This window comes from Panicum virgatum, chromosome 1K (assembly GCF_016808335.1).
Source record: "Panicum virgatum strain AP13 chromosome 1K, P.virgatum_v5, whole genome shotgun sequence".
NCBI classification, from domain to species: domain Eukaryota; kingdom Viridiplantae; phylum Streptophyta; class Magnoliopsida; order Poales; family Poaceae; genus Panicum; species Panicum virgatum.
Genome location: NC_053136.1, coordinates 47,839,529 through 47,867,324, shown reverse-complemented (window position 1 = coordinate 47,867,324; position 27,796 = coordinate 47,839,529). Strand labels below are relative to the sequence as shown.

Below are 27,796 nucleotides of genomic sequence, written 5' to 3'. Positions count from 1 at the left end.
CTCCGCGTCGAGGCCGCCACCAGCGGATACAACTGGCAGCGCGTCATCGCCGCGTGCGAGGCGTTCATGGAAGCTGTCAGTGCCGCGGCCGGGACGGCGACGCTGGCGTGGCCGGAGGAGCCCGGGAAGCCGGTGCTGTACGACCGGGTTGTTTTCGAGGAGGCGTTCCAGCTGACCTGGACAGACGCGTGAGCCATCGGCAATTCAATCAGAATCTCGGATGGTCGTGCTTGGATGTCGAGGTTCAAACTTTCTCAATTGTTTGTTTGATCAATAAGTCAACCTATGTAAACGTTCTTTGCTTTTGTGCACGGATGCTGCCTGATCTGCTCTGCGAGACAGATAGGCGATTCCACAAAATGTTTTAAACTTGATTAGTGAATACGTTGCGAGTTTTTTTTAAGTATGAAATGGCCATGACCGATTTAAACTCCAATGAGGAACCTTGCTGTCTCTATGGTTTGCTTATTTTCACTATTGTTTTTACTTTGGGGAAGTTTTCGCTTAACAACTTGACACACGACAAAGTAATTGCTTATAATATGTATGCCCACGTATCCCTTACCATAGGATTCCTATTGTAGCCGTTGCCTCTCTCTCTCCTTCTCACCATCTAGCAACCACTCTAATTATTAGGCGGAGTTTGCTGGTGGTTACTTTATTCTCGTTGCTAATTGTCCTTCCTTTTGTTAATTTTGCTGTACTCTTCATCATTGTGGCCGTCGTTAACCACTACAGAAGTGGAAAATACAGTATAAACAAAATTCCTTACGGACTAGGATGATTGTTTTGGTTGTTCTCGCCTTACCAATAAAGCTCAAGCGCGGACTTTGAAACCGAAGTCCTTGCTGGGAAATCTCCGATCGTTGCCTCCTGGTCCTCTCTATTTGCGACCAGACCATAATCTTTATAGCTCAAATTCCATAATCTCTACTTGCGACCACATACCATAGATGAACAACGAGCTAGCATTATCAAGTTCCAAGTAAGCACTGCCCCAACCTGAACTGAACTTGTGCAAACGGAATAAAGCAACGAAAAGATCATACTCAACTTTTGCGCTGTATCTGAATGAACTTAACTTGCACAGACGGAATAAGGTAACGACAATATCATTCCCAAAAAAAAAAGGTAACGACAATATCATACTCGTGACTTTTTTTCCTCGCAAAAAAATATCATACTCGTGATAAATAATTTAAATCAGTGGAATTTTACAACCGGAGCATGCTCTGCTGCGGTGGTCTACAGTCTCGCAAACACTCTTGCCGGCCCGTGTCCGGGGCCTCCGGGCCCGGCTACGCCGCGGGTTCGATGCTCAGCCAGGCACGCATCTCTTTTACAGGAATTTTTCTTGTTTTTTCACGAATCCAAGGCGCCTCCGCACTTCTCCGGTGGCAGCGCATGCCGCCGCCGCTTCTCCCTCAAGCAGAACGAAACCTTCTCCCTGTTCTCCGGCACGCCTCTCCTGCCGTTCTCCACGGCATTGCCGTTGGCCATCACCGTCACCACTTCCCCCGTGTCCTCCTCATCCTTCGCCTCTGCCTCGCCGCCGCGGCCGTGCAGCCGCTCCTCCCACCCCTCGGGGAAGCGGGGCAGCCACTGCGGAACGTGCCTCAGCGGCGGCTCCCTCTCCGCAGCCGCGAAGCTCTCCCACCCCTTGCCGGCGCCGGAGCCCGGATCCCTCCTCGGCAAGGGCTTCGCGAACGGCACCTCCTCCACAGCGTCGACGAACCCGGCGAGCTCCGCGAGCGCGCCCGAGCAGAGCACGGGCCGCGCGGGGTCGGACGCGCCGGGGAAGCCGCCGAGCGCGTGGTCCTCGAGCGCGAGGACGATGTCGGCGACGTTTGGCTCCGTGCGGCCGTGGACCTCGGCGAAGGCCGCGGCGGCGCGGCCCAGCGACTCGATGTAGCGGCCGGCGATGTCGGAGAGGGCGCGGAGCGCGGCGGCCTCCGCGGCGGAGTAGCCGGAGGCGCGGAGTATCTGGGCGGTGGAGACCGTGGAGACCGCGGCCTGGAGGCGGCGGGGGATGGGCGAGGCCCCCGCCGCGTTAGAGGGGCGCTTGGCCGGAGTTCCCATACATGGCGGCGACGGCGAGAAAAAAAAACGTAAAACCCTAGCTGCCAGATCCTTGCGACTGGTGGTTTTATGCTATGTTTTCGGTTTGTGTTTTTTTTTAAGCGGTTGTTTCTTTCTATCTTTTTTGGAAGGGATTTCTTCTTCAAGAGTACCAGACTACCAGTTGGATGTGGATAATTAATGGGCTTTTGGGCGGGTCCGTGGGTATCCTGGCCCATTACCTGCTAGGCTGCACAAAGAGGAAGCCGACCGACTGCAAGAGCCACTCAAAATTTTATAAACATAGCAAGCTGCTATACGAGTCTGCTATACGTCTTTATAAACACTCAAATGGATCTTGTCTTGTGAACCAAGCTGGTTGAGTCTGGTGTACAATAGACCTAACATAGTACAGGAAGTGCTCACCATAAGAACGAGATTAGTTTGTACATATACTTACTCATAAAAAAATAGAGTATTTTAGTAGGACAATAAGTCACCAGAGTGATGTCCAAAAATGACAATGTCACAGTATCAATCCTATAATGTAATCACCAGAATACTGGCCTTAACCTTATATGTTGGCATTGCCGAGTACATAGTTTTTTGTTTATGTTGCACAAACAAAAGGATACACATTTGATTTTTTCACAATTGTTGTTTACCTTATTAAAATTCATCCGATTATTGTCCTGAAGCAAGGCTCTGCTGCCGTCTTGATACTGTAAAATCTTCCCTGGTTAAACTTGAACATGCTCTTTCTGTCCACAAAAGCAAGTTTCTGCATTTTTTTTTTTTGAAACGGAAGTTTCTGCATGTATGAAGCTGTATAACGTTTGTTCAGAAGATGGCGTGTACCTTGACTTTTGTTATCCAGGCAAGGCTTTATTTTGCAGTCTTGCAGAGATAGCTCACTCCCTGTGCAGAAATTTGGAAACAAATTTGGTGGCGCATTCACTTTGGGGCTGGCATTCATGTCATCACCTGCTCTTCAGCATCTCTTTGTTTGTTTGTTTGTTCTTTTATTTAAAAGCAACCAGCAAGAACCAGCACCTCTTTGGCAGGTAAGCCGATTCCTGGTACCGGTAGTGGCAGTTGTGCTTTAGGTCTTGTTTAGTTGTAAAATTCAAAATTTCAAATCTATCACATCGAACGAGAATTTTGTATGCATGAAGTATTAAATCTAGACGAAATAAAAAAAACCAATTGCATAATTTGCTTCTAAATTATGAGAAGAACCTAATGAGCCTAATTAGATCATGATTAGCCACCAACTTGCTACAGTAATTGCTTCTAAATTATGATAGGTGTGATCTCTGTTTATGCTGGTAACCTGGCATTTGTTTATGCTATTCCGGTCCAAAAGTGATGGACTCATGGTGCCAAGCAAGCGAACTGCAGCTCGGCGAGGCGCTGGGCTAGGCAACTGGATGTTTGTTTGAGACGGTGCCAAATTGCTATTTTGTCACCGCCATGCTTTCTCGAGCGCCCACGTTTGTTTTAGTCGGTGTGAAATTGCTATTTTGTCACTGCCATGCTTCCTTGGGCAACCTCCCCCTTCTCTTCTCCTCTCCCTCTTTTCATCTTCTTTCCCTCCTCTTATCTTCTTTATATGGATGGAGTTCCTTGGGTAGGGGTGGCCGAGCCCCCCTGCCCCTACGTTGGATCCGTCCCTAGTTCCCCTTGCTCCCATGCAAGATCAGTCCTTGGTTACCAGACCATCTCATTTCTTCTCAATACTGACCTGCACAGCCATTTTTTCAACTCTGAAGGTGAGGGAATGGGAGAGCATTCCGGTGGTTGGCCACAAAGGCGACCGGACGAGTAGCACTGAAGTAGCTAGTGGGAAACCTAGCACGAATTTAGTGGTGGTGCACAATATATATAATAATATTCGGAGTACATGTCTAATTTGCAAGCAAACTATCCATGTTAGCTTATTCAAAATAAGCTGATTAGGAGTATATTATTTCTTCCTACTAATTTGCACCCAAATGACGGATTCGCCCCAGCATATGTACCGTGCTCTCTGTTCTTGAACACTTGTCCCGGACTTTCATCGACCACTCGAGCTTGGAGGCTTTGTTGTGTTTGTCGAGACTTGCGTGATAAGTGTAACGTGCCATTCGTGGTGGGCTGGTGGCTGGATGATATCGTGACATGTTGCACGCAACAAGACTGGGGGTGCAACGTGCGTCCTACATTTTGCCATTCTGAAGTTTAAGCCACACGGATCAACCTACGGTGTCGATAAATCAAGCACAACAACGATTAACCCACTAATGGCTCAGATGTCCCCTTAAGCTTGGCTTGGAATGTTAATCACATCCTGCTTTCAACTTGAGGTTCTTACATTTGGACCCATCAACATTCCCAAATGTGAAAATGCCCCACAGCGGAGTGAAAGAAAAATACTATAGTGTTCACACGTGACACGCGCCACTTGCCAGAAAGAAGCCTCTGGATAACCCCCGCGGGTTCAATTTACGCCGTACGATCCCTCGCCCTCCATCCCCACCGTCCGTTCCCCAGGGCAGCGCGGGACCCCGCTCCCTAAATTTCAAATTTCGAATCCCGGCACCGTTGGCTGCTCCGCACCCCTTCGGCTTCGATAACCCCCCCCCCCCCCCCCCCCCCCCGACCCCCCCATTCCTCTCCACCCCAGATCCCCAATTCCCCAGCCCCGCTCGCACCCCCACCCGAAACCCTAGCCCAGGCACACGACCTCCGTGTGCCGCGCGGCGCCTCCATGGCGGGCCCTCTCCACTCCAGCTCCGGCCACAACGCCGCCGCCGGTGGGGGCGGCGGCAAGACCATAGAGGAGATGTACCAGAAGAAGACGCAGCTGGAGCACATCCTGCTACGCCCAGACACCTACATCGGCTCGGTGGAGAAGCACACCCAGACGCTCTGGGTCTTCGAGGGCGGCGCCATGGTGCTCCGCTCGGTCACCTACGTCCCGGGCCTCTACAAGATCTTCGACGAGATCCTCGTCAACGCCGCCGACAACAAGCAGCGGGACCCTCGGATGGACTCGCTCCGCGTCGAGATAGACGTGGAGGGCTGCTGCATCTCCGTCTACAACAACGGCGACGGGATCCCGGTCGAGGTCCACCAGGAGGAGGGCGTCTACGTGCCGGAGATGATTTTCGGCCACCTCCTCACCAGCAGCAACTACAACGACAACGAGAAGAAGACCACCGGCGGGCGGAATGGATACGGAGCCAAGCTCACCAACATCTTCTCCACGGAATTCGTCATCGAGACAGCCGACGGGCGTCGCCAGAAGAAATACAGACAGGTGATATGATTTGGCTGTCTATTGAGCGTTCTTCATACAATTATTTTGCCGTTTGCTATAACCGTGTGGATTGGTTTAGAAATGAAGGTTTGGGCAGATCTGCAAATACATATTAGGGATTGGATTTTTTTTGTTGCTTCTAATTGGTAGTTCTGTTGACTAGCAATGCGATTATTTGGACTAAGTGACATCTGGTGTCAATTCATAATCTTGTGAGTAGAGAACTTGAGTGTAAGACTGGAATTGTAGGTCGGCACAAAATTTTGTCAGCAGTTCTGTACCTCTGCTCTGTCGATTGGCTAAGTGTTTAGGATTGAATAGGTCCATAGTTTTGTCCTCTACGTGACATGGTTATTTCAGGCCCTCTTAAAGTTAGTACTGATCTATGTTTTTTTTTGCAAGAGATGCTAAAGTTGTAAATTGTGACGAAATTTCATACTTTAAGCAGTTGAAAGATTATTGGCTGTAGCATTGGTTAGTAAGCCTTAGTATCCATCATACACGTTGTAGCTAATGACACACTTGATATGAATTATTTCATCCTGTTCCTGTTAAGGGACTGCCACCCCAAATATGCAGATACAGAGTGTGATGTTCCATGAATACAAATGCAGGTTTTCTCTGAAAACATGGGGAAGAAGTCACAGCCCCAGATCACCAAGTGCAAGCAGGGGGAGAATTGGACCAGGGTCACATTCAAGCCTGATCTTACCAAGTTCAACATGACCCATCTCGAAGATGATGTTGTAGCCCTCATGAGGAAGAGAGTAGTTGATATGGCGGGCACTCTTGGAAACACGGTGAAGGTTGAATTGGACGGCCAGAAGTTGTCAGTGAAGAGCTTCTCTGACTATGTGGACCTCTATATGAAATCTGCTAACAGTGACAGACCTGCCGCTCTCGAAAAGTTTGTATTAATTTCTTTCAAACATCAGTTTGGACGATATACATAAACAAAGCTTACTATGTACAGTTTTTGATCATTTAGACTTGGTTTATCCTTTCAGGGTTTATGAGAAAGTAAATGAACGGTGGGAGGTGTGCGTTACTTTAAGTGAAGGGCAGTTTCAGCAGGTATTTTTCGGTTATTTGTTATGTGCAGGCAACTTCTTGTGTTATGGTCACACTTGCATTCTAAAAACCTGTTGTGCTATTGCAGGTCAGCTTTGTCAACAGAATTGCGACCATAAGGGGTGGAACTCATGTTGATTATATCACCAACCAAATTGCCAACTATGTGATGACCATTGTGAATAAGAAAAACAAGAATGCAAACATGAAAGCGCATAATGTGAAGAGCCATTTGTGGGTCTTCGTTAATGCGCTCATTGACAATCCTGCATTCGACTCGCAGACCAAGGAGACCTTGACAACTCGTCAGGGAAGCTTTGGGTCAAAGTGTGAGCTTAAGGATAAATTCCTCAAGAATGGTATGTGATACAACATTATAGTAGCCTCCATCATGTAGTTTGGCTACGTCACTAATGCTAATGTTCACTCTGTACGGTTGCAGTTGAGAAAATTGGTGTTGTCAGCAATGTCCTTTCCTGGGCTGATTTCAAACTTAGCAAAGAACTTAAGAAGACTGATGGACATAAGAAGTCAAGAATTTCTGGCATCCCAAAGCTTGAAGATGCAAATGAAGCTGGTGGGAAGGACTCCGACAAGTGCACCTTGATCCTGACTGAAGGAGATTCGGCAAAAGCTCTTGCTGTGAGTAATTCAAACCTGCCATAGAGCACATTGTGTAATCTACCAAACCAAAGCGCTAAGCCTTTTACACCCTGCAGATGTCGGGCATAGCTGAAGTTGGGAGAGATCACTATGGTGTGTTTCCTCTCAGGGGAAAGCTTCTAAATGTGAGAGAAGCAAACCACAAGCAAATAATGGATAACGCCGAGATTCAGAACATAAAGCAAATACTTGGTTTGCAGCATGGGAAGCAGTATGACAGCACCAAAGGTTTGAGATATGGTCATCTCATGATAATGACAGATCAGGTTTGGCATACATCTCCAATTCTATATCAACTAACCAAACTCAAGTCAATCATTCACTTTTTTTTTTTACAAATAAATTCAGGACCATGATGGTTCCCACATCAAAGGGTTGTTGATCAACTTTATTCACTCGTTCTGGCCATCTCTTCTTAAAGTTCCATCTTTCCTGGTAGAGTTCACCACTCCAATTATCAAGGTGGGTAACAGTTGGGATTTGTCTACGTGCATCTTCTTTGCACTTTCAACATTCATTATTGGTCTCCTACTCATTTGCATTGCAGATTTTTTCTCTCCAGATGTGTTATTTATGTAAAGCATCTGTTTGGCAGCAATATTGACACTTGAATTTATGTGTGCAGGCAACGAAGAACAAAAGTACCATACCATTTTACACTATACCAGAGTATGAAGACTGGAAAAGGAACTTAGGAGCAAGTGCAAGTTCCTGGACCATAAAATACTATAAGGTCTGCTTTGCCCCTCTAGTTTCATTTGTTGTTACCTGAGTGTATTGCCACATGTTCCCCCTTGTGTCGTTTCTATTGTCATTAGCTGAGGATACCACCATTGTAAATGATGGTTGATACAGGGGTTGGGAACAAGCACATCCAAAGAAGGTAAAGAATACTTCAAAGATATCAGAAACCACAAGAAGGATTTTGTCTGGGTAGATGATCAAGATGGCAATGAAATTGAGTTGGCATTCAGCAAGAAAAGGATTGCTGATAGGAAACAGTGGCTTACGAACTTTCAGGTTAGCTATTGTTTCTTTTACGAATTTGGCATGGTTTGTTTATGCTGGGTCAATGTTAATGTGCAAACCATTTTTCAGCCTGGAACTTACCTTGACCACCGTGAGAAAAAAATCAAGTACCGTGATTTCATCAACAAAGAGCTGATTCTCTTCTCGATGGCGGACCTACAGCGATCGATACCTTCAATGGTAGATGGCTTTAAACCAGGTCAGAGGAAGATCCTGTTTTCTGCATTCAAGAGGAATCTTGTTAAGGAAACTAAGGTGCGTCATGCAAAAGAAATTTATCATTTTTCTTATATTATAGATTATCAGGAGATTCCTTTTAATTCTTTTTGCTGTTTTTTTTTCTCTTGAACGCAGGTTGCTCAGTTCTCTGGTTATGTGTCAGAACACTCAGCATACCACCATGGTGAGCAGAGTTTAGCAAGTACAATTGTTGGAATGGCTCAGAATTTTGTTGGCAGCAATAACATAAACCTCTTTTACCCTGGAGGCCAGTTCGGTACCAGATCTCAGGTCGGATACTAGTGCAAAAGCTAAGTACCACACCGTGTTTTGTGATTACATAGTCATAATTTTTGTTATGCTTGTTTTCTTTCAGGGAGGCAAAGATGCTGCGAATGCTAGGTACATCTTCACCAAACTGTCACAGATCACACGTTTGATTTTCCCAAAGGATGACGACATTCTTCTTAACTACCTGAATGAGGATGGGCAGTCGATTGAACCCAGCTGGTAATTTTTGCTCTTGAATTATCGATCCTCATTTATTATGATTATATTTTGTTTGAAGTCACCAAGGCGAACCTTATTTTTTTAGGTATGTGCCAATCCTTCCCATGGTTTTGGTCAATGGAAGTGAAGGAATTGGTACTGGATGGAGCACATATATTCCAAACTACAATCCAAGAGATATTGTTGCTAACCTCAGGCGGTTGCTGAATGATGAGTGTACTGTACCAATGCATCCGTGGTACAGAGGGTTCAAGGTCAGTAATACAAATTGGTCTGGTAGTTCTGCTGCACTAAGGTGTAGTTCTGTAAAAAAAGAAATTAATGGTTGCATTGAAGCATATATTCTTTCCACATATAAACAGGGTTCTATTGTGAAGTCACATAATGCAAAGGTAGCTGGTGCCACGTATACCATCACTGGAATCATAGAAGCTGTTGACAGCACTACATTGAGGATTACTGAACTGCCAATTCGCCGTTGGACTCAGGATTTCAAAGAATTTATAGAATCTGTGACTCTAGATCCAAAGAACAAAGACAAGGAAACATTTATTGAGGTAGTTATCATGGAAAAGACCTTCACTTGAGTTTGTAATGTTTTATACTTAATTACCATTATTCTTCAATTGGAACTATTTTACAGGACTGCACAATGCAAGGGGATAGTGATGATGTTTACTTTGTGCTCAAGCTAACTGAGGAGAATATGACTAAGGTTATGGAAGAAGGACTGGTGAAGAAATTTAAGCTGACAACAACAATTGGAACATCAAACATGCACTTGTTTGACTCAGATGGTAAAATTCGGAAGTACGACACTCCTGAGCAAAGTAAGTGTATCTCATCTTATTTCTTGCTACAGAACCCTTTTTGATATGTTATCCAATCACTGAAAGTGTCATTTCTGCAGTACTTGAAGAGTTCTATAAATTAAGGCTTGAATTCTATGATAAGAGAAAGGTACATATGTGACGCTCTGTTCTTTTTTGAATATTTGCTGAATGTCAAATTAACACTCCCCATTGTCACCCTTTTTTTGTGTGCAGAAAGCATTGTTGCAAAATATGAAGCTGAACTTTAAGAAGCTTGAAAACAAAGTAAGGTTTATCCGCTGTGTTGTCAACTATGAAATTGTAGTAAATAACAGGAAGAGGGCAGATCTATTTCTTGAGCTACGGGAGAAGAATTTTGACCCTTTCCCAAATAAAAAGAAGAAGGCTGAACCAGCTGCCGTAGGAGCTACAGAAGAGGATGAGGAAAACGAAGAGAGTCCTGAAGCTACAAATGGAGTTGATCCTAGTGATTATGAATATCTCATCGCAATGCCAATTGGTACCTTAACTTTGGAGAAGATGCAAGAGCTCAATGCGGAGAGAGAAAAATTAGTGATTGAAGTTGAGGAACTGGAGAACACCACACCAAAATCGCTTTGGTTGAAAGACCTTGACACTTTTGATAAAGACCTGGATGTAAGCAATGCCATTCTTCTATGTTCTGTTTATAGTTTTCTCTTTTCTGCTCTTCTAGCTCACTCGACAACTTTGATGCAGGTGCTTGATCAAAAGGATCTAGCAGAGGAGGAGGAAAGGAGAATAAAGAGGGAAAAGAATGCCAATAAGAAAGAAGGATCGAAAGCTGGCCCCAAGAAACAAGGCAAGAAAGCTGCAGTTAAATTGCCAAAAGTGGAAAGTGACACGGAAGGTATCTTGCTATTCCTGCATTGCACAACAGTTTTTATGTCATGTTCTTGTGGGATGTGTTGGCTCCGTTTGTACTTTGAACCAATGTTGAAACTCTGCTTGCCCATAACAGGAGATGGTGTTGAACCTGTGGTTGCAAAACGTGGAGCTCAACGAAAAAAACCTGCCAAAAAGGTTAGAACCTAGCATGTTGATCCTTCAATTGACCACTTAGTTGCCCTCTACTGACAATCACATAATTTCTTAAGGTGAATGGTGCTGGGTCTGATGATGAAGATTATGTAGCTGAAAAGGCAAAACCGGAAGACCAAAAGAAGAAACAAACTAAGAAGGTAAGATCCTCTAAGCTATACTTTAAGTAATTCGTCTGTAATAACTTCTTTAATGTTTCTATTTACAATTCAAATTCGACAATGTCACAGGCAAGTGCTCCTGTGGATGAAGATGAAGATGAAGACGACATGCCCACACTTAAAGACCGCATTGCAAATTTTAGGCTCGATGACTCCTCTCCGGATAGTTCTGGTAATGCCCAAGTATAATCTGTCAATTTGAGCTGATGGTCTCACTCTATTTCAAAAGTTTGAGCTGACGGTCCAACAACTATGCAGCCATGGAAACTGAAACAACAGAAGAGCAGAATGAAGACAAAGGGCCGAAGGGACCAAGCAGAAGAGGTCGACTAAAGAAGGGGTTGTCATCCTTGGCAGTGATATCTGATGATGACGATGATGATGCTGACTTTGCCGTGGAAGTCCCAGAAGTCCAAGTTGAGAAGAAAGGTAGAGGAAGGAAGACCGCTGCTGCTACAAAGCCGAAGGCTGCAGCCACCAGAAAGAGGGCACCAGCACAGGGCAAGGCCGTGATGCTCAAGCCCACAGAGGACAGCAACACCAGCGCTCCATCTCCTGAGAAGAAGGTCCGGAAGATGAGGGAGTCTCCATTCAACAAGAAGAGTGGCTCGATCTTGCAGAGAGGCTCTACTGCTGCCGCATCAAGCTCTGAGACTACCGCTGAGGCTTCACCACCCTCTGGCAGCTCCGCAGAGCCAGCTGCTGCCCCGCAACCCAGGAGGACAGCCAGGGCCACCACCAGTAAGCCTGTCTACATCTCTGAGAGCGACCCTGAGGATGAAGTGGTGGAGTTAACTGATGATTCAGACTTTGACGCGGATGGTGACTCTGATGACGAGTGAACTCGGGGCCTTGTGCCGTCGGACTAAGCTATTTGTGGTTCATGTGTGGTGTGGTATGGTCTAAAAAATGTGGTGTGTGCTATGGTCTAGTTTGTGAGTTGTTACATGCTACTCTGGTGCGGCGTGGCCGTAGGTACTTGATGTGATGCATATCTTGTGCGCTGTGTATGTGGTGTTCTGTGTCTTGTTGCCAAGACACTGTTCGGTTAACTGATCTCTGTAATTCTGGCTTGCATCCACTGCTTCTGCCTGTGTCTGTGTCGTATGACCTGCAGTGAACTAAGTTCTGTTGGCTGAGCTGTCAGTAGTCCCACCGTCTCAACTTTCCAAGGTTCGAGGTGATAATGCCAACAAGTTCTCGTGATGTTGCTCGGCAGCTGCCTTTAGTGGCGCGGTTCAACTTGCAGCGTCTGGGCTCCTCACCCTGATGATGGGAAGGTGCCATGGCGAGCACAAGCGAGTTTAGGGTCCACTAAGCTGCAATACCCGACTGAATCGAGTTTTTCTTCTTTTCTTGAGTTCAGAGTTACCACGTTCGACGTTACACAGGGAAAAAAACGGCAGGTTTCTTTGATATTTGCGACATGGAGTCGTTGGTTACATACACTTGCATACTGGCTGTGTTTAGATCCGCAAAAAGTGGTAAAAAGAGTCACATTGCATTCTGTAGCACAATGTAACATTTTTCGTTTGTTTGTGGTAAATATTGTCCTACCATAGACTAACTAGACTCAAAAGATTCGTCTCGCAACGTACATCAAAACTATGCAATTAGTTTTTTTATTTACCTACATTTAGTACTCCATGCATGAGGCAAAAGATTTGATGTGATAGATGAATAATGAAGTTTGGAGAGAGATTTTACAACTAAACACAGCCACTGATTTTTTTTTAATCGGCTTGCATAACTTGGCGAACAATGTGGCAGGTTTCTGTGAGTTTTTATGTGAACTCGGCAAATAAAAAATCAGGACATGTTAGCCAAGAACTTATGTTGTATCACCAAGGCTGTGTTTAGTTCCAAAATTTTTCCCTCCAAACTTCACTATTCACCTATCACATCAAATCTTTTGCCTCATACATGGAGCATTAAATGTAGATAAATAAAAAAAACTAATTGTATAGTTTTGATGTACACGATGGGACAAATTTTTTGAGTCTAGTTAGATCATGATAGAACAGTAATTATTACAAACAAACGAAAAGTGCTACAGTGCACTACAGTGTTCGATGTGACCTTTTTTACTACTATTTTACAGATATAAACACAGCCCAATTAGATCTGATGGGGATTCTGTGGCTCAACGCTGGGGTCGAGGGAAGTGAAATAAAGAAATGGGGCCAAGCTTATTACAACATAATCTGGGTTAGTACTAAACTAAGTAATTGAACCTGAATTTTTTAATTGTAAGGAAACCTTTAAAAATGGAACTCGATTCATCACCACGATGTGATAGGTACTATAGAATTTTTTTAAAACTAAATAGGGCCTAAACAGGTCAGAATTGATATCGCACTGATACAATCACTGCACGTTCGGCTAGTCTTGTAGTCTCCAGCGCTACAATAATTTCCTCTTACAGCCCTTCAGCTTCAGTCAGTCCACCAGCATTTTTCTTCCACACCCGGTCTGCAGCTCCCGAAAGCAGTGAATGCAGGAGCAGGCCAGAACTGAACAGGAGCCACTTAATGCGCACAGCAGTCAAATGCAATCAATGCACACAGCACTGATACACTGCAGGAGGTGCTATAATGTGAATTTTCAATTAAGACCATGAACAGGATCAATCTTTGTTTATCAGAAAGATGGAATTGCTTAGTGCATACCACCACTTTTATCTGTTGGACCCGAGATCACCAAAGGAACAGAAAAGCTATCAATCAAGTTCGCTAAAACATTGAGGCAATCAGTAAACCAGCAATATAGTCAACATTCAAAAACATATCAAAATTTCCAACAAAACTCAGCAGGACAACATATATTTCTAACCACATTAATAACTTCAATATTGCTTGTGAATGCTCATAAAATCTTTGACAAAAATAGTCTCGACCACTAAAGCATGACAGGAGTTTCTTCATCATCAAGAGTTGAAGTCCAAGTGTCATTTAGATAGAAAGAACTACTTCAGCAGCCTCACATAGCAACCTCCTCGACTGCAAACCTGCAATGTTTAAAAAGGAATCAACTCAAGCTACTGAATATGAGCAACACAGAGCAAGCATGGCCTTGGTAACTGCAACAGTATTTAAACTACTAATTCAAGGCACTAAATACTTCAATTTTCCAGAATGTAGCTCAGCGGAATCGTTAACCATGGATAGTCATCAGTTCCTAATAGTTAGTAAAAAAAAATACTGAAGCATTACTTGAATGCAGGTAATTCTGTTAACACAACACATGAGCAGCATATCAATTTATACTGAGTCCCACTACACAGTTCACTGAGCACAACATATCATAAACAGCATCAACGGCAAGGCAAAATGGATTCCAAATCAGATTACATAAACTTCAACATTATACCTTCTTAAGCTGACGGGATCTCGACGTCGCCGTCGTCGATCTCCTGCTGGAGGTCCTTGGGGTCCTTGCCGTCGACGGTGCACCCGACGCTGACGCAGGTGCCGAGGATCTCCTTGACGGTGCCGGCCATCTCCTTGGCCATGGACCTGACCCTCATGGTCCGGGCGATCTCGATGACGTCATCGAGGCTGATGTTGCCACTGTGCTTGATGTTCTTGACCTTCTTGCGGTCCCTCTCGGGCTCCTTGAGCGCCTTGATGACGAGCGCCGCGGCGGAGGGCACGACGGAGACCTTGGCCTGCCGGTTCTGGACGGTGAGCTTGACGGTGACGCGCAGGCCCTTCCAGTCCTTGGCCGTCTCCTTGGCGATGTCCTCACCGATCTTCTTGGGCGAGAGACCGAGCGGACCAATCTTGGGGGCAAGGGAAGAGGCCGCACCGACCTCGCCGCCGGTCACGCGGACGAACACCTCCACCACCTGCGACGGGTCGAGCTTGGGCGGCATGGCTGCTGGTGTGAGGGTGTGGCGGCGGGAGGAGCTAGGGTTCGGGGGGCGATCGATTCGGTCGCATGGGTATATCAAGGATCTAGTTGGGCCCTCGTGGACTGGGCCGAGTCGCATCTGAACTCATAGATCGTGAGGCATTTGCTCCAGTCGTTCAGAGGGAACTTTGTAATCAGTGGGCCAAAGCTCCTTGTCAATAAAAAGTTCCAATCACTACAAAAAAAAAGTTCCAATCTCAAAACAAAAAAGGTTCCAGAATGCTCGTAGTAAAAAAAAAGTACCACAAAATAATAAAAAAAAACAGAAAGCTCATGATGAGTTTTTTCAGTGTAAGCTGGAAAAGAGCACCAGGCGATTCTGAGTTTCTGACCATGTGAAACGTACATGGATTTAATAGAGGGCGAGGATTATTTGCATCTTTATTCACTCAGTCTGCTTTTCAACTGCACTGTTTATAAAGTGATTTTACTATCATCTACTGTTCCCGTACCCCGAAATAGTGAATTTAATGTTTTAACCAGTTCTAAAACAGGCTAGAAATTTCAGCATTTGCAAATAGCCCCCAACCATTCAGCATGCGTTGCCATAGCTCACACAGGAATGATTCCTGAAGTAGTGAAGTAGAATCAAATGGAAGATGCTAAAGACCAAGGCAAGGAACAGAGTTGAAAAAAATGCGGCTTGCCATTTGAACCATTCAGTTCTCAAACCGAACAAGACAGCCAATACACAAAATACAGGGAAAATGCAGATAAGTAAAGCTGGACAAAAAATGAGGTACTCAAGACATCCATATGACCATATTATACGTTAACCGACGAAATAGTCTCATCTTCATCATCTCACATCCACGGTTTTACATGTAACTGAATAAATACATGTAAAAAAGATAGAACCAGCAAAAACTGCAAGTTCGTTGGCTGAAACCACGGTTTCACACCGGACCACGACCTCCTCTGACGCATGAATTTTTTTGGAAATGAACAGTAGCCTAGTTATCACTTCACAACCAGAGCAGCCTTTATTCAATCCCGTCGCTGCAGATGCTATCCTCACAAAACTTCTCGATTTCCACTTATCCACCTGTGCCGTTCAGCAGTCGCCGAAGGCATTCTCATCCACCTCCTCGAGCGGCAGCCTCTTCCCTTTGGCGGCCTCCTGCACATAGCAAAGAACATGAGTTGCTAACTGCAGCACTATACGAGTGCACAAAAAAAAAATGAGTCGACGAATTTTATACCTTTGAAGCAATAAGACGTTCCTTGTATGTGGCCTGAAGCTTCCTCAGGCTCATGCTTTCAAAATCATCAACTTGCGGCAGCTTATGCATCTCCTCCTTTGCTTCTCCCTCCTTGATGGTGAATTCATCGAGGGACTTCACAATGGTGTCAATCTCTTTCATTGCTTTTTCAGTAGCATCAGCCTCCTGCTCTTCAGTGATGGCAGAATCATCCAGGGATTTCACAGAAGTCTGGTTTTCTTCAAGCACCGGAGCAGCAATATCACTCTTAACATCAGAATCATTGAATATTGCAACATTGTCAAACTCTGGTGGTAGGTCACCGCTGAAATCATCATCTTCAGTAGAAGCATCTTCATTGACCTCTTCAGCAATCACAGTTCCCTGCAACATCTGGACCACATCAGCAGTGTCAGTCTCCTCATCAGTCTCATCAGCCTCTTGATCGCTCTCATCAGAGGTGTTAATTTCCTCAGAGGCCTCAGCGTCATCTGAAGCCCATTCCTCATCTTCTTCACTGGTCTCATCATCTGAGAGGTCAGCCTGCGGCATCTTAGCAGCAGTCCCTTCTTTCAGTTCAGGAAGGCCATCTTCCTCCTCTTCATCACTGGTTTCATCGTCTGACAGTTCAGCCGGCAGCATCTTAGCAGCAGCCTCTTCTTTCAGTTCAGTGAGGTCATCTTCTTCACTTGTCTCATCATCTGAGAGGTCAGCCTGCGGCATCTTAGCAGCAGTCCCTTCTTTCAGTTCAGGAAGGTCATCTTCCTCCTCTTCATCACTGGTTTCATCGTCTGACAGTTCAGCCGGCAACATCTTAGCAGCAGCCCCTTCTTTCAGTTCAGTGAGGTCATCTTCTTCACTTGTTTCATCGTCTTCCAGTTCAGACTGTGGCATGTCATCATCAGCCTCTCCTTTCAGTTCAATAAGGTCATCTTCCTCATCTTCTTCACCGATCTCATCATCTTCCAGTCCAGCTTGAGGCATCTCATCAGCATCGATCTCATCAGCAACCTTTGTCACAGGTGACCATTCAGCGTAGCCTTCATCATCTTCAAGTGTGGCATCTTGTGCCTTCTGAATGACTGGTTCTGAGGCTTCAGACTTGGACAGGACACCTAGGATTGGTGAATCCTCCATGGTTGCCAATGGAGAAGGCTTCTCGACACTGTTTGGTTCCTTTTCTTCCACAACTCCTGACAGATGCATCACAATAAACAATGAACAAAAGGATTCAAAAAGTAAATTGAACGCAGTTCAGAATCTCAGCAGCTACAGAGAAAGAAAACAGCTACTGGATGAATTTAGGTATTCACAATTAATAACTACAGATAAATCTAGGAGCAAAAGGTCAGATTAAGGATTCATAATAAACAACAGACTAGGATGATGTCATATTTCATAATAAATCCAAACAACAAACAAATATATACACTGCTTGATGTCATATATAATTCATAATAATCTCAACAACTAGGATTATGGAATGTATCTCACCTTCCTGGGGCTTTGTGTCCTCTTCCTCCATCACAACCATCTCTTCCTCCATCTTAGTATCATCGCAACTCTTATCTGAAGGTACTGCAGACCCAATGGCCGCATCAGAAGAACCAGCTGCACTTAAATAAATTTGAATCAATGACTGCTCGGGAACAATATCCAGCCATTTCGAATTACAGAAGGGAAGAACTTAACACTATGGAAATAACGGGGCCAGTGCGGAAATTAAACTCACCTTCCTGGCCCTCCTCTGCTTCCTCCTCTTTGTTGTCTCCTTCCGGAAGCTTGGTAACTTCGTCCTCATCGGGGTCATCACATCGCACATCAGAGGCGATGGCTACATGATAACGAAACCAGCATCAAACACTGCCCCGAGCAATCGAACAGTAGAAATAAGTTGATCGGGGAAAGTGAAAGCCACTCACCTTTCGGTTCCTCTTGCTGCACCTTCTCCTTTGATGCGGCTGCCACCACCTCGTCTTCCTGGTCTAAAGCCATCGTCATCTTGGATTTCGTGGACCTTGTCGCTCTCTTTGCGGCGGACACATCTTCGGCGGGTTGCTCCTCCTCCACGGGTGCCGGAGCCTTCCGAGCCGCGGTCCTCTGGCTCCTCCGCAGGGTGGCTGGAGTTGGTGCCACCTCCTCCGCCTTCCGCGCCGGGGCCCTCCTCGTCGTCGCGGGCGTGGCCCGCGCGCGACGGCTGGTGCTGCGCAGTGCCACGCCTGGGGTCCTTACGATCTCCTTCACCAGATCCCGCTTCTTCTCGTCCTCGCCCTCCTCGACCTCCATCCGGATGGCCTCGGGCGATTTCACAGACACGCGGCGGCCGCGCGGGAGCGGGCTACCGTGCTGCTGCTGCTCCTCCTCAGTCAGCTCCGTCTTCTTCGCCGCCGACTTCATCGCCGACCTCCCCGGCGTGGGGAGGCAGAGCGTCGTGCCGATCTCTTCGATCCCATCGACCTGATCCATAAACAAAACCCCAAATCAACGACCATCCCGCCTTCCAAAAGCCTCATCGACGCACAACAGGATCCCGCAACCAATTCCATCCAAACAAATAGCGGGACTAGAGGAGAACAGAGGACGCAAACGTAAAAACCGAACTAATTCATCGAAACGGATGCGGGATCCAGGACTCACCGAGGCCAGGCCCTGGAGCGCCTCGGCCATGGCGGCGTTGGTCATGTTGGCGCGGACGCCGTTGCGCTTGCACAGCGCCTGGAGCTCGCGGCGCGAGAGCGCGTGGAAGTCCATGGCCGCCGCCGCCTCCATCTCGTCCCCTACCTTCCCTTACCTTCTCCTTCGGGTGCGTGCGTGGCGGTGGCGCGGTGGGTTTGCGTGGATGGCGAATCAAGAGGTGAGATGCGGAGGAGGGGGGCGGCGGCGAGGGGATTATATAGGAATGGATCTGACCGTTGCGACGGAGCTCGTCTAGGGTTTTCCCCCTCTCGTTTGAATGTTTGAAGTTTGAACGCTGCTCAGCTGGCCGCCTCGTGGAGGTTTCGCGGAGCGGCGTATCCTGCAACTGTTCCTAACCCAGCTGCAAGTGGGCCCGGAGGTGGCGCACGCTGTCTACGGGTACTCTTCCATTGATTAGCATCGGTGTGAGAGCGTCGCTGCATGTGGGCCTGGGGGTGTTAACGAGAAGTGAACGCGGCTCCCATCGGAATTTGGAAGGCGTTAATTGGGGAGGCCAAGGGATGGAGCTTTGAAGCTTTCCTCTTGGAATTGCGATCCGTATCGTTTCATATTGTTGCTTGATTTTTTTGAAATTAATTTTGTTGCTCGATTTGGAAAAATGATGAGCCCACGTTTCGGTGTGAACAGGTACCATTCGATTAATTGCTGTGTTGAACTCGCCAGGATAGGTATGAACAAGCAACCAGCAAAATAGCGAGATTTTTTGTTTCTGTTTTCATTTCGAAATTCTAGATCGTAAAATCAGCCGGCCCACACATAAAGTTAACCATCACCACAGCGTTGGTCTGATATGTTCCGAAATCTCTCCCAAGCACCAGTTGGCAGTTGCAAATGCTTGCGTTTTTCTAAGTCTTTTCTTGCAATCTTGACTTGCCAAATTATTATGGGGGATAGAGTTTGGACATACTGGACACAGCTAAATGTATATTACGGACAAAAACTAATAATTTGGGAAAATCCAGTAGTAGTGAAACTTCATAGTCACTCTGTATAGTCACTCTGTTCGCTGTATCCAGTCAACCGTGTTTTCTCTCATACCAAACCAGCACCAGCCAGCCAGTAGTACTTTTCTCTCATAACAAATCAGCACCAGCCACCGGCCACAGCAAAGCGAACAGAGTGAATATCTACAAGCCGTTACGTACAAACACATTGCAGACCGAGAGTCCCTCTACTGAGCTGTGCATCACTGACTACCAAAACTACACCCTTTACTTGCACGAATTTACACTGCCGTAGTAGCTGTGGGTTAACCACAGTTAGACAGATTGCAGTAGCTTGTGTACACAGTAAACTCTTGTACGATACAACACCTACAACACCTAAATCCCGCATCCTTCGATTCAATTCGACAAATGGACTGTACAATTGGGGTTTGGTTCTCTGTCTACAATTCTCCAGTCTAGTGCACTGCCAGACACCCTGGCAAGAACTGAGGATCCAATCTGATCTGAATATCTGATCAATAATCCTGAGAAAAGGTGTAACGGAAACTGGAACTTGCATTGCATCTATACTCTCACTTCAACTATATCCCCATCCTTGAGCTCTGTTTGGGGCAGCACTAGTTGGCCATTGACCCGAAGTAGCTTCCCTTCAACGCCCATTCTTCTAGCAGCATCAGCGGCTGTGCTACCAGTGCTCATCCTCATAATCTTCCCGTTCGGCCAGAAGATTATGGCCACCTCATGCAGGATTGGTTTTGTGCAGGTGCTTACACCAAGACTTCTCTCTGCCAAAGATGTGCCCCGATGAACTTGCTCCTCCCATTGAAGCATGGTCCTGAGCAATTGCACCTGTCGGAGCACATGGAAACAATAAGGATTCATATTATTCCCTTTGGAAATTGGAATACCTAGCAATTCCACAAGAAAGAAGCGAGATACAGAGAGATAAGTAGATGTAGACACTGAATTTTGTGCAAGAACAGCAGCTACAACGACTGTAAAGAAGCTTTCCTTTCTCAAAATTGAGAGAACGTGTAGACAGATAGAGTAGCTAGCTAACCTTATTGTTGATGGGGTCACTTGATGGAGTAGAACTGGGAGGATCAGATGACGATTTATCAGCATAACTCGACTCAGATGGTAGACTGGAAGTCTCTTTGCCCTCGAATATGGCAGATACGACCATCCAATACTCTTCCTCTTCCTCTTCCGTCAAATCAATTATTTGAATAAATGTAGGCAAAAGTCTCCCAAATTGGTCTTGCTGCAACAAGACATTACCGATGTAAAGATATAATCATAACCATGACTTGAAATGGCATATTAGGACTTCAGGGAAAAAAAATTGTAACTTGTGTCGCTGCTACAATTTTCAGTTTCAATGGTTCCAAATGTACACGCAAGAGCAGTCCTCTATTCTCAGAAAATATAGAACAGAACAAAAGAGAGAAGAGAAACAAAGTGATAAAGAGATAATAATGTTTCAGCTGTACAGTACAGACCTTATGAAATATGCCATCCTGGCATAATGTGTACCTCTCCAGATTTGTTGACCAATCACCATGTCCAGGTGCACACCACCACTTCTCAGAAACCTGAAATTAGTGTTGATATTACTGTATTAGACAAAAATAACTGATTTATCACAATAACTCAGGAAGAGTGAAATTGCTATCACATTGACCTTCTTATGAAGCCTAGCATAGGCTTCCCAACGCTTCAACTGATAAGATGACCTTCTCTCAGCTACAGCTTCAGAAGCTTCAAGGCTAAAACTTACAGCAACAATCAATTCTTTCCCTCCTTTATCTATACTGCAAATTGATTTAAACAGGTATCAGCTGAAAGTTGATCTTAGAGAATAAAATACAGTTTCTGTTTCTGAATGATGATATACCTGACTATGACAGCTGCTAGCAAGTGACTACCTTCAATTCTTAGCACCGGATGCCCCACTTTCAAAGAACTGTACTTTGATGGAAGATCATCTGGTATAGAACTTTCATCTTCTGAAGAACTAGATGAATATGATGTACTTTGGCTTATTCTCTTACTCATGCCACCTCTGTATTCAACTTTGCTCTCCTTATAAAGCCAATGAGCAGCAAGTCCATGTTCTGCATACTCATGCATTCGCTGTGAAGAGTGGCCTCCATCAGGATAAACATGAAGCATGAACTATATGAAGCTATTCAAATAAGAGAGAGAAAATTATTTACCTGGGTTCTAATTTGGACCTCCAGCCGTGAGCTATCAGATGCCTGAACGACTGTGTGGAGTGACTACAGAGAAAAAAAACACCAGCCACTAATAAGGAAAAAAGAAGGGGGAATCAGACATGTACTACTATTTTCAGCAGCCTACAATTGTAAGCAAATCAGTTCAACTCTTGCCCAGTCCATGAATGGAACTGGCATACTACTACCCTGGGACCCGGGCCACCACAACAGTGCCACTGAAAAACTCAGAACGCTAACATTTAGAAAATTTCATCCTGGCTACATGTGCATATTAGACTGGGCTACCGGCTCCAGGTTGCTAAGGGTACTGCCTCAAATTAATGAAGAAAGTTATGTGTAGATTGAGGTTAGATGATTCTTACCTGGTATCCACTACCCTTAGGATTGATAATGTAGTCATCAAACTCCCCATCAATTGGAGTCCATAGCCTGCAGGTAGAGCAGACAATTTATGAAGCTTGAAAGCGAACAACTTAAAAGTTTTAAACTGAAACATCATCTAGTGCATTGTGGACTCAAATCAAATATAAAAACAGATATCAAAATAACCGAAACGAACTTTCATGCGACAAACATGATTAGACCTAGTTATTAGGTAATACAGAAATAAGATCACGCATGTACAATGGTTTAATTTTTTTTTCCTTTTATCAAGTCATGCATTAGTATGTCTTGCCTCATTGACATGAGTAATTCTAGCAAAAGATGCTAATTACCTGTGTACTATATCAAGAATGCTGTAACAACTCCGGACAGCAGGTCCATGCAATGCACCATTTTTGTCCCCAACAATCACCCTCAATGCTCGAACATCATACACGTGTCTAAGTCCTACACCTTTCCTTTTCATCTGTGGAGATGGAATGCGTTAGACTGTTAGTAACTCAGGAAATCATCACACAGAATACAGTTGATACAAGAAAACTAATTTGATTAGACTAAAAATAATAATTTCCTCCAAAAGAAAAATAACTGATTAACTCAAAACTCCATCACAACTAATTAAGTTTTAAGGTCATGGTAGATGAGACATGTACTTATAAACAACACACATGATTTTTTCAGTATATAGTAGTAATACCTTGCAGTAGATACTGTATAAACTCTTGAGTCTACTCGACAAAGTCACTTCCATCCCAGGTATATACCTAAACAAGAAATTACATAATTCAAGAATTAAAAAATCACTACAATATTAGTATTCTACAATGGTAACAAAATGAGGGACAGTTTTGTGCACTCTGGACATTAATAAGAATCGAGCTTACGATGTTGATATGAGTAATTCTCGCTCAAGTTCTTCCTCACAAGATGCTAAAGATGCCAATGCAACAGCAGCATCGTCAACAATCTTAGGTTTTGGTACAGGTTCTCCAGAAGTACTATTGAGATTACTAAGGAAGTACGAGCGCCTCTTCCGATCCAAAAAGATGTCAAATGGCAATACAGCCTGCAGTAGGTCCTGCACATAGAAAGCATAATTCATATATTAAGATATTGGGTGTCACATATGGATGCTCTACCCAGCAACGAACATCAGAAATGATTCATTGCTTTTGTTCATATCTATCTGTCCATACGAGAGGTAATGGCTGTTATATGAAAATATCTAAAAAAACAAAGATGCCATTAGGAAATGCAAATGAGAATACTGATGAAAAATGTCAATGTTGACAATAAAAGATCAGTGTGCAGGCATCACTGAAAACCTAAACATTTGCAATTTACAATACAGTCACCTTCATATTTGGTTTTTCTTGGTTGCACGAACTAAACAAATCTTGGATAGATGCCATATGCCCATCTTTCATCGAGGCAAGCAATTCGCTTCTAATTGATGATCTTCTCATACTTTTGGATTTGCCCGTACTACTCCACATTAAAGTAAGTTCAGATCGTATTTTCTTGAAGATTTGAGGCTGCATGGATAACAGAGGTATTTAATAACTCCACATTATGAAGGTGTTTTACAGAGAAACTTCATTTAAAAAATAAAATAAAGGGTAAAATGGTAAATTACAAAACTGGGGCCCAGCCAAAGAGGCGCGAAGGATAGAAGATCATCATAGGTTTGTTTGTGTGCCTTGCATGAATTTACCCATTTGAATGAATACACACTTTCAACAAGAAAATTGTTTCTTTGAAATTTCCAAAGCATCTAGATGTCTGTTAGACCCCTTGAAGTTCTATGGTACAAAGTAAACATTTCACAGTCAATCAATATGTCGAATGGAATTAAAACCTGAAGAACAGCAAAGCATAAATCTTCCAGCTCAGCTTTCAAAGCCCAGACTCCCAAACGAGAAGCAAGTGAACACCAGACAGCCAATGTCTCTTGAGCAACAGCTTCAGCTTTCGGTACAGGAAGAGCATAACTGCAATAAAGCTTTCTGTAAGGTCCGAAACTTATGGAATCCAACAGCTCTTTGAAAGCATAGTGAAGTCAAGATTAGGAATATCTCAATAAAACTGGACCATATCTGCATGCAGATAAAGTAAAGTACCTAAAAGGCTAAGCATTGAAATGAGTTGGACTGTTTTATGATACGGCGAAATGATTCTTACGTTGCAAGGAGGCTGCAGGTATGGTTCTATATGCTGCAGCAAGTTGGTCTCCAGGTTCTTGCACCATGTTTAGAGGATTATGTGTTCAGCGATTGGTGGATTAAGGTCAATTTCTTGGTGGTCTGGCCATAAAATAAGTGGTTGAATTCGCTGATTGTTCTTAGTGCTTGGATGCTATGGAAGCGTCGGAATGATTGTGTCTTCAATGGAGTGTTTCCTAGCATTCAACGGGTGTTACTTCTTGCTACAGAGGAGCTGAGCCACAGCTTTGGGGTATGCTGGTGCCAGGGGGTTAGCACATCTGGACATTTGATTTAGGGATGTGTGTCTTGGGTCGTTATCTTCCTTTCATGTGCGGCGCTAATGTAAACTATTCCTGGTGTGGAGTGTGTCGGGGTTGTAGTCTTGTACTTTCTTTTCCTTAATGCAATGATACACAGCTCTCTTGCGCGTTCGAGGGGTGAAAAGATCCATACTGCATTGCTATGGCTCATTCTCCATGAGCAGTCCTAATTCCTTCAAATTTAGGCTTGCTATTTTCTGATGGAAATATTAGAAGCTGACAGAGCATAACATGGAAAGGGAACATGGTGAATAAAAGAGAATATCGATTAGAACTGAGGCTCTCAAATTTTTATAAGATAAAGAGGGCATATTTACATGTAAAGGATAAATAACAAGCAGGACACACTAAATAATGATGAAAGTCTTAGAGTGACGTAACATACATAGTTCGCATATTGTGCAAGCGGTCTGCCAGCTTGATGAGCACCACACGAGGATCATCAACCATCCCCAGTAACATAACACGCAGATTATTTGCCTGACTGACAAAAAGAGGATAATCAAGCCAGGGTTTCCAGAAAGCAGTGTTATATACATTTCTGGCATCTGACAGTTTTTCAAAAGAATGCTGATTAATTGTTCTGGCATCTGAAGATATTAAAATTGTGCATAACAAGTGGACTGAAATAGTTTAATATATTTACATCACCATGCACTAAAGACTAGCATAAGGTAACATACTTCTTCTGAAGTAAGAGTGCTCCCACCAGTGTTTTTTTGCCGATGCCTGCGCAGTAGCTGCAACGCACAGAAAACAATAATGAAGAACTTTCCTGACAGAAATAAAGCACTCTCTCCAATCTCAAACAAGGAAAGTTGGATATATTCTTAAATAGGTCTTATTTTTTGGTTTCCTAGGTGGTGTCTTCCTGAAGAGCACATGTTTAAAACTATTGGAAGGTGTAATTTAGATCAAATGAGTGTGGTGGGTTGACAGATTGGGTGCCATTGACTGGATATCTGAGCAATCAAGATGGGATTAACATGTTATACGTGTACGAATTGAATGCTTCTCATTCCAAGTTACATATGTTGATAGCTAAAACAACATCTAAAAAAGAACATAGGGGCTGCTATTTAAATAAAGCTAATAAAGACTGTGGACAGATCAAAATTGCAAGAGCTAAGTTTAACAACATGGAATAAAGGAATTGACATGTACAAGGTGTATAATGGATAGTTTGAATATAGTGGAGGAATATAAATGGAAATTGGCATGCTTCAATAATGTATTACAGCCCAAATGTTTGAGTACTTGAACCAGCTAGGATTCCTCAACAATGTTAGCAGGGTATTATTTCTATGCTCAATAACACATTTCACTAACACAGATGTTACCTGATTTATGTAGCTTAATTTTGATACACCAGATACCAAGTTAGCAACATCATCACCAAACTGTTCTTCAATGCTCTTCAAACTCTCTGATGTATCATCAACAACATCGTGAAGAATGCCAGCCACAACTGTATTAACTGCCTACAAGGGAGGAAAGAAGAAAAACACTCATGAAAGAAGAAAAGTACTCATCAATTAAGCTTTGGAAGGAAAAAATGAAGTTAAATACTCACGGAAAACAAAAAGAGAGGGAAGCCATACTCTTTCTCCAGTTGATGGAACCAAGGCAGCTAAAATTTTCGCAGTATGTATGCAGTGTGCAACATATGGATCTCCTGTTCTCCTAAATTGGCCAAGGTGCGCTGTACTAGCAAATTTTATTGCTTTCTGCACCTTTGGGTCCTTAAATATCTGGTATCCTGTCACCTCTACTCCTTCAAATATAAGAGTGTCTGCGAAGGCACGCAATGCAATATGAGATAATCATCAGAATGATACAAACATCTAATTGGTAAAGATCATGTAATCACAAATTGTTATTGGGTAACTGTGTCGATAATTCCAACGGTGAAGTAAGAATGTTTCTACAAGAAAACTACAAGGTACAAACCAAATTGGATTACTGATTTACCATGTTAAAACTACAAAGTACAAAAATTAATCCAGTGAGCTAGCATGTTGGCGTCTAAGTGTCTAACATTCTGATATGGAACGAAATGCCTTTCGATAAAACAAGACAAAAATTGAAATAAGTTAAGATGCAATGACAACAGCATATAGTCATCACGGATCCATGCTAACGATATGTAAGCATGGAGGTATGCTCACTTAATTAGTTCGTTCCAAATAGAACTGTGCGTGCAGTTCACTGAATCGCTTATGGCTGAAGATAACTGCTTATCGCATCAAAAAAAAAACAGTCATGTTTCAGCAATTAACTGTTAGGTAGTCAATTCACAAGACTACAAGAGATCGACACAAATGCACAGAGAACGTTGTTACCTGGCAACTGCTCGATGCGAGGCCAGAGGAAGTCGACCTTGGTGGACAGGCACGCCCCCGAGGCGATCGCCACGGCGGTGACCGCGACCTGCGCGAGCGTCGACGCCACGGCGCCGTGCACCGCGCCGCTTCCCCCCGCGCCCGCGGCGGCGGCCGCCGCGATCACCTCCCGCGCCCCCACCAGCGTCGCCGAGGCCACCGCGAGCCGCGGGGCCACGTGGTCGAGCAGCACGCACCCCACCTTCATCCGCGCCCGCGTCGCCGCGGCCCCGCGCGCCCCGGCGGCCGCCGCCGGGAGCCGCGCGAGGCGGCGGCCGAGCATCCCGGAGTCGGAGGCTGACGTTGACGCCGGCGATGGCGTCATGCGAGCGAGCGAGCGAGCCGGGCGCGGGCGGCCTCGTTCCTATCTCATCCTCGCGACGAGGGTCGCTCGCACCGCGCGCGAGTGACGACGAGCCGACGAGGAGTGGAGGGGGTGAGCTGGGGAGAGTTGAGGCCGGGAGGGGGCGGTCCCGTTTGTGTGGCTGACTGGCTGCTGCTGGGAACTGGGTCACGGGGCGCACGCCGAGTTGCGTTCGCTTTGGCTGTGTTTAGATACACCAAAAACCCCCACAAAAAATCACTTTTCATCACATCTATATCAC

The 27,796-nt window shown here is 44.7% G+C and overlaps 5 protein-coding genes across 6 annotated transcripts; 1 reads left to right on the top strand and 4 right to left on the bottom strand.

Annotated features, from left to right (window-relative positions):
- Window positions 1-1,337: 1,337 nt before the first annotated feature.
- Window positions 1,338-2,188, bottom strand: LOC120639677 (transcription initiation factor TFIID subunit 8-like). Its single transcript, XM_039915548.1, has one exon. The coding sequence runs from the start codon at window positions 2,077-2,079 to the stop codon at window positions 1,363-1,365; it is 717 nt and encodes a 238-aa protein (XP_039771482.1). The 5' UTR covers window positions 2,080-2,188; the 3' UTR covers window positions 1,338-1,362.
- A 2,527-nt stretch (window positions 2,189-4,715) lies between these two features.
- LOC120639671 (DNA topoisomerase 2-like) lies at window positions 4,716-11,992 on the top strand. The gene is made up of 22 exons (XM_039915536.1): window positions 4,716-5,359; window positions 5,974-6,266; window positions 6,367-6,433; window positions 6,519-6,789; window positions 6,873-7,072; window positions 7,150-7,359; window positions 7,442-7,555; window positions 7,719-7,826; window positions 7,949-8,113; window positions 8,192-8,377; window positions 8,477-8,632; window positions 8,718-8,851; window positions 8,937-9,105; window positions 9,214-9,408; window positions 9,495-9,681; window positions 9,762-9,811; window positions 9,898-10,320; window positions 10,402-10,552; window positions 10,664-10,725; window positions 10,800-10,883; window positions 10,974-11,076; window positions 11,163-11,992. Exons 1-22 carry the CDS (start codon window positions 4,808-4,810, stop codon window positions 11,744-11,746), a joined length of 4,464 nt encoding a protein of 1,487 aa, XP_039771470.1. The 5' UTR covers window positions 4,716-4,807; the 3' UTR covers window positions 11,747-11,992.
- A 1,631-nt stretch (window positions 11,993-13,623) lies between these two features.
- On the bottom strand, window positions 13,624-14,840 carry LOC120639664 (60S ribosomal protein L12). Its single transcript, XM_039915529.1, has 2 exons — window positions 14,274-14,840; window positions 13,624-13,911 (listed from the first exon to the last, which is right to left on the bottom strand). Exon 1 carries the CDS (start codon window positions 14,776-14,778, stop codon window positions 14,278-14,280), a length of 501 nt encoding a protein of 166 aa, XP_039771463.1. The 5' UTR covers window positions 14,779-14,840; the 3' UTR covers window positions 13,624-13,911; window positions 14,274-14,277.
- A 711-nt stretch (window positions 14,841-15,551) lies between these two features.
- On the bottom strand, window positions 15,552-18,881 carry LOC120639663 (glutamic acid-rich protein-like). Of its 2 annotated transcripts, XM_039915528.1 has the most exons (7): window positions 18,656-18,881; window positions 17,941-18,475; window positions 17,751-17,852; window positions 17,513-17,629; window positions 16,870-17,211; window positions 16,019-16,698; window positions 15,552-15,936 (listed from the first exon to the last, which is right to left on the bottom strand). In XM_039915528.1, the coding sequence occupies exons 1-7, from the start codon at window positions 18,785-18,787 to the stop codon at window positions 15,871-15,873; spliced, it is 1,974 nt and encodes a 657-aa protein (XP_039771462.1). In that variant the 5' UTR covers window positions 18,788-18,881; the 3' UTR covers window positions 15,552-15,870. The 2 variants fall into 2 exon arrangements, with proteins under 2 accessions (XP_039771462.1, XP_039771461.1); XM_039915527.1 differs by having other exon boundaries at window positions 16,019-17,211.
- Window positions 18,882-19,662: 781 nt separating this feature from the next.
- LOC120639647 lies at window positions 19,663-27,701 on the bottom strand. The gene is made up of 17 exons (XM_039915509.1): window positions 27,153-27,701; window positions 26,412-26,602; window positions 26,151-26,291; window positions 25,494-25,550; window positions 25,196-25,290; window positions 24,145-24,277; window positions 23,642-23,821; window positions 23,171-23,364; window positions 22,984-23,050; window positions 22,619-22,752; window positions 22,265-22,331; window positions 21,882-21,944; window positions 21,560-21,798; window positions 21,347-21,476; window positions 21,165-21,257; window positions 20,723-20,926; window positions 19,663-20,511 (listed from the first exon to the last, which is right to left on the bottom strand). The coding sequence occupies exons 1-17, from the start codon at window positions 27,514-27,516 to the stop codon at window positions 20,227-20,229; spliced, it is 2,637 nt and encodes an 878-aa protein (XP_039771443.1). The 5' UTR covers window positions 27,517-27,701; the 3' UTR covers window positions 19,663-20,226.
- Window positions 27,702-27,796: the final 95 nt, after the last annotated feature.